This window comes from Octopus bimaculoides, chromosome 11 (genome assembly GCF_001194135.2).
Source record: "Octopus bimaculoides isolate UCB-OBI-ISO-001 chromosome 11, ASM119413v2, whole genome shotgun sequence".
Classification (NCBI taxonomy): domain Eukaryota; kingdom Metazoa; phylum Mollusca; class Cephalopoda; order Octopoda; family Octopodidae; genus Octopus; species Octopus bimaculoides.
Window position 1 is genome coordinate 55,668,828 of NC_068991.1, and position 475 is coordinate 55,669,302.

At 33.5% G+C, this 475-nt stretch overlaps 1 protein-coding gene across 1 annotated transcript in view; it reads right to left on the minus strand.

Moving 5' to 3' along the window:
• LOC128249094 (apurinic-apyrimidinic endonuclease 1-like) overlaps positions 1-475 on the minus strand; it is a 17,370-nt gene that overhangs the window by 11,846 nt on the left and 5,049 nt on the right. Inside the window, exon 4 of the mRNA XM_052971862.1 lies at positions 256-318. Within this exon, the coding sequence (XP_052827822.1) occupies positions 256-318 (63 nt within the window). The remainder of the gene's footprint in view (positions 1-255; positions 319-475) is intronic.

The window sequence follows — 475 nt, forward strand, 5'->3', positions numbered from 1 at the left end:
ATATACCTACATACACACACACACACACACACATACACACACACACACACACATATATATATATATATATATATGAGAAGTGTGGAATTCATTTATTTGACCCAGAATTTGAAAGAACTTCAAACAGAAACAACATACAACTTCTGTGTTCGGCGTTTGTAGATTTTGTTAGTTCACTCCACACAATTATCGCAATATAATACATTGAAAGAATAATATAGGAAATTGAAGGAGAGAAATGAAAAAACGACCAACCTTCGAGGCGTCAGATTTAGGACGTTCCGTTTGCGTCTTAACATTCTTCATAGTCTTTGAATCCTGATGAGAAAGAAAATACCATTCTATTTTCAAGTGAATCATACATAACTGAAGTTACTGTTACAAGTGAAACAATACGTACAATCGCTAAAGAACATGAACTAAATTGTATAGTTATTCTTTCACAAATAGTCGAATAACACTGGTAGCACGCTGC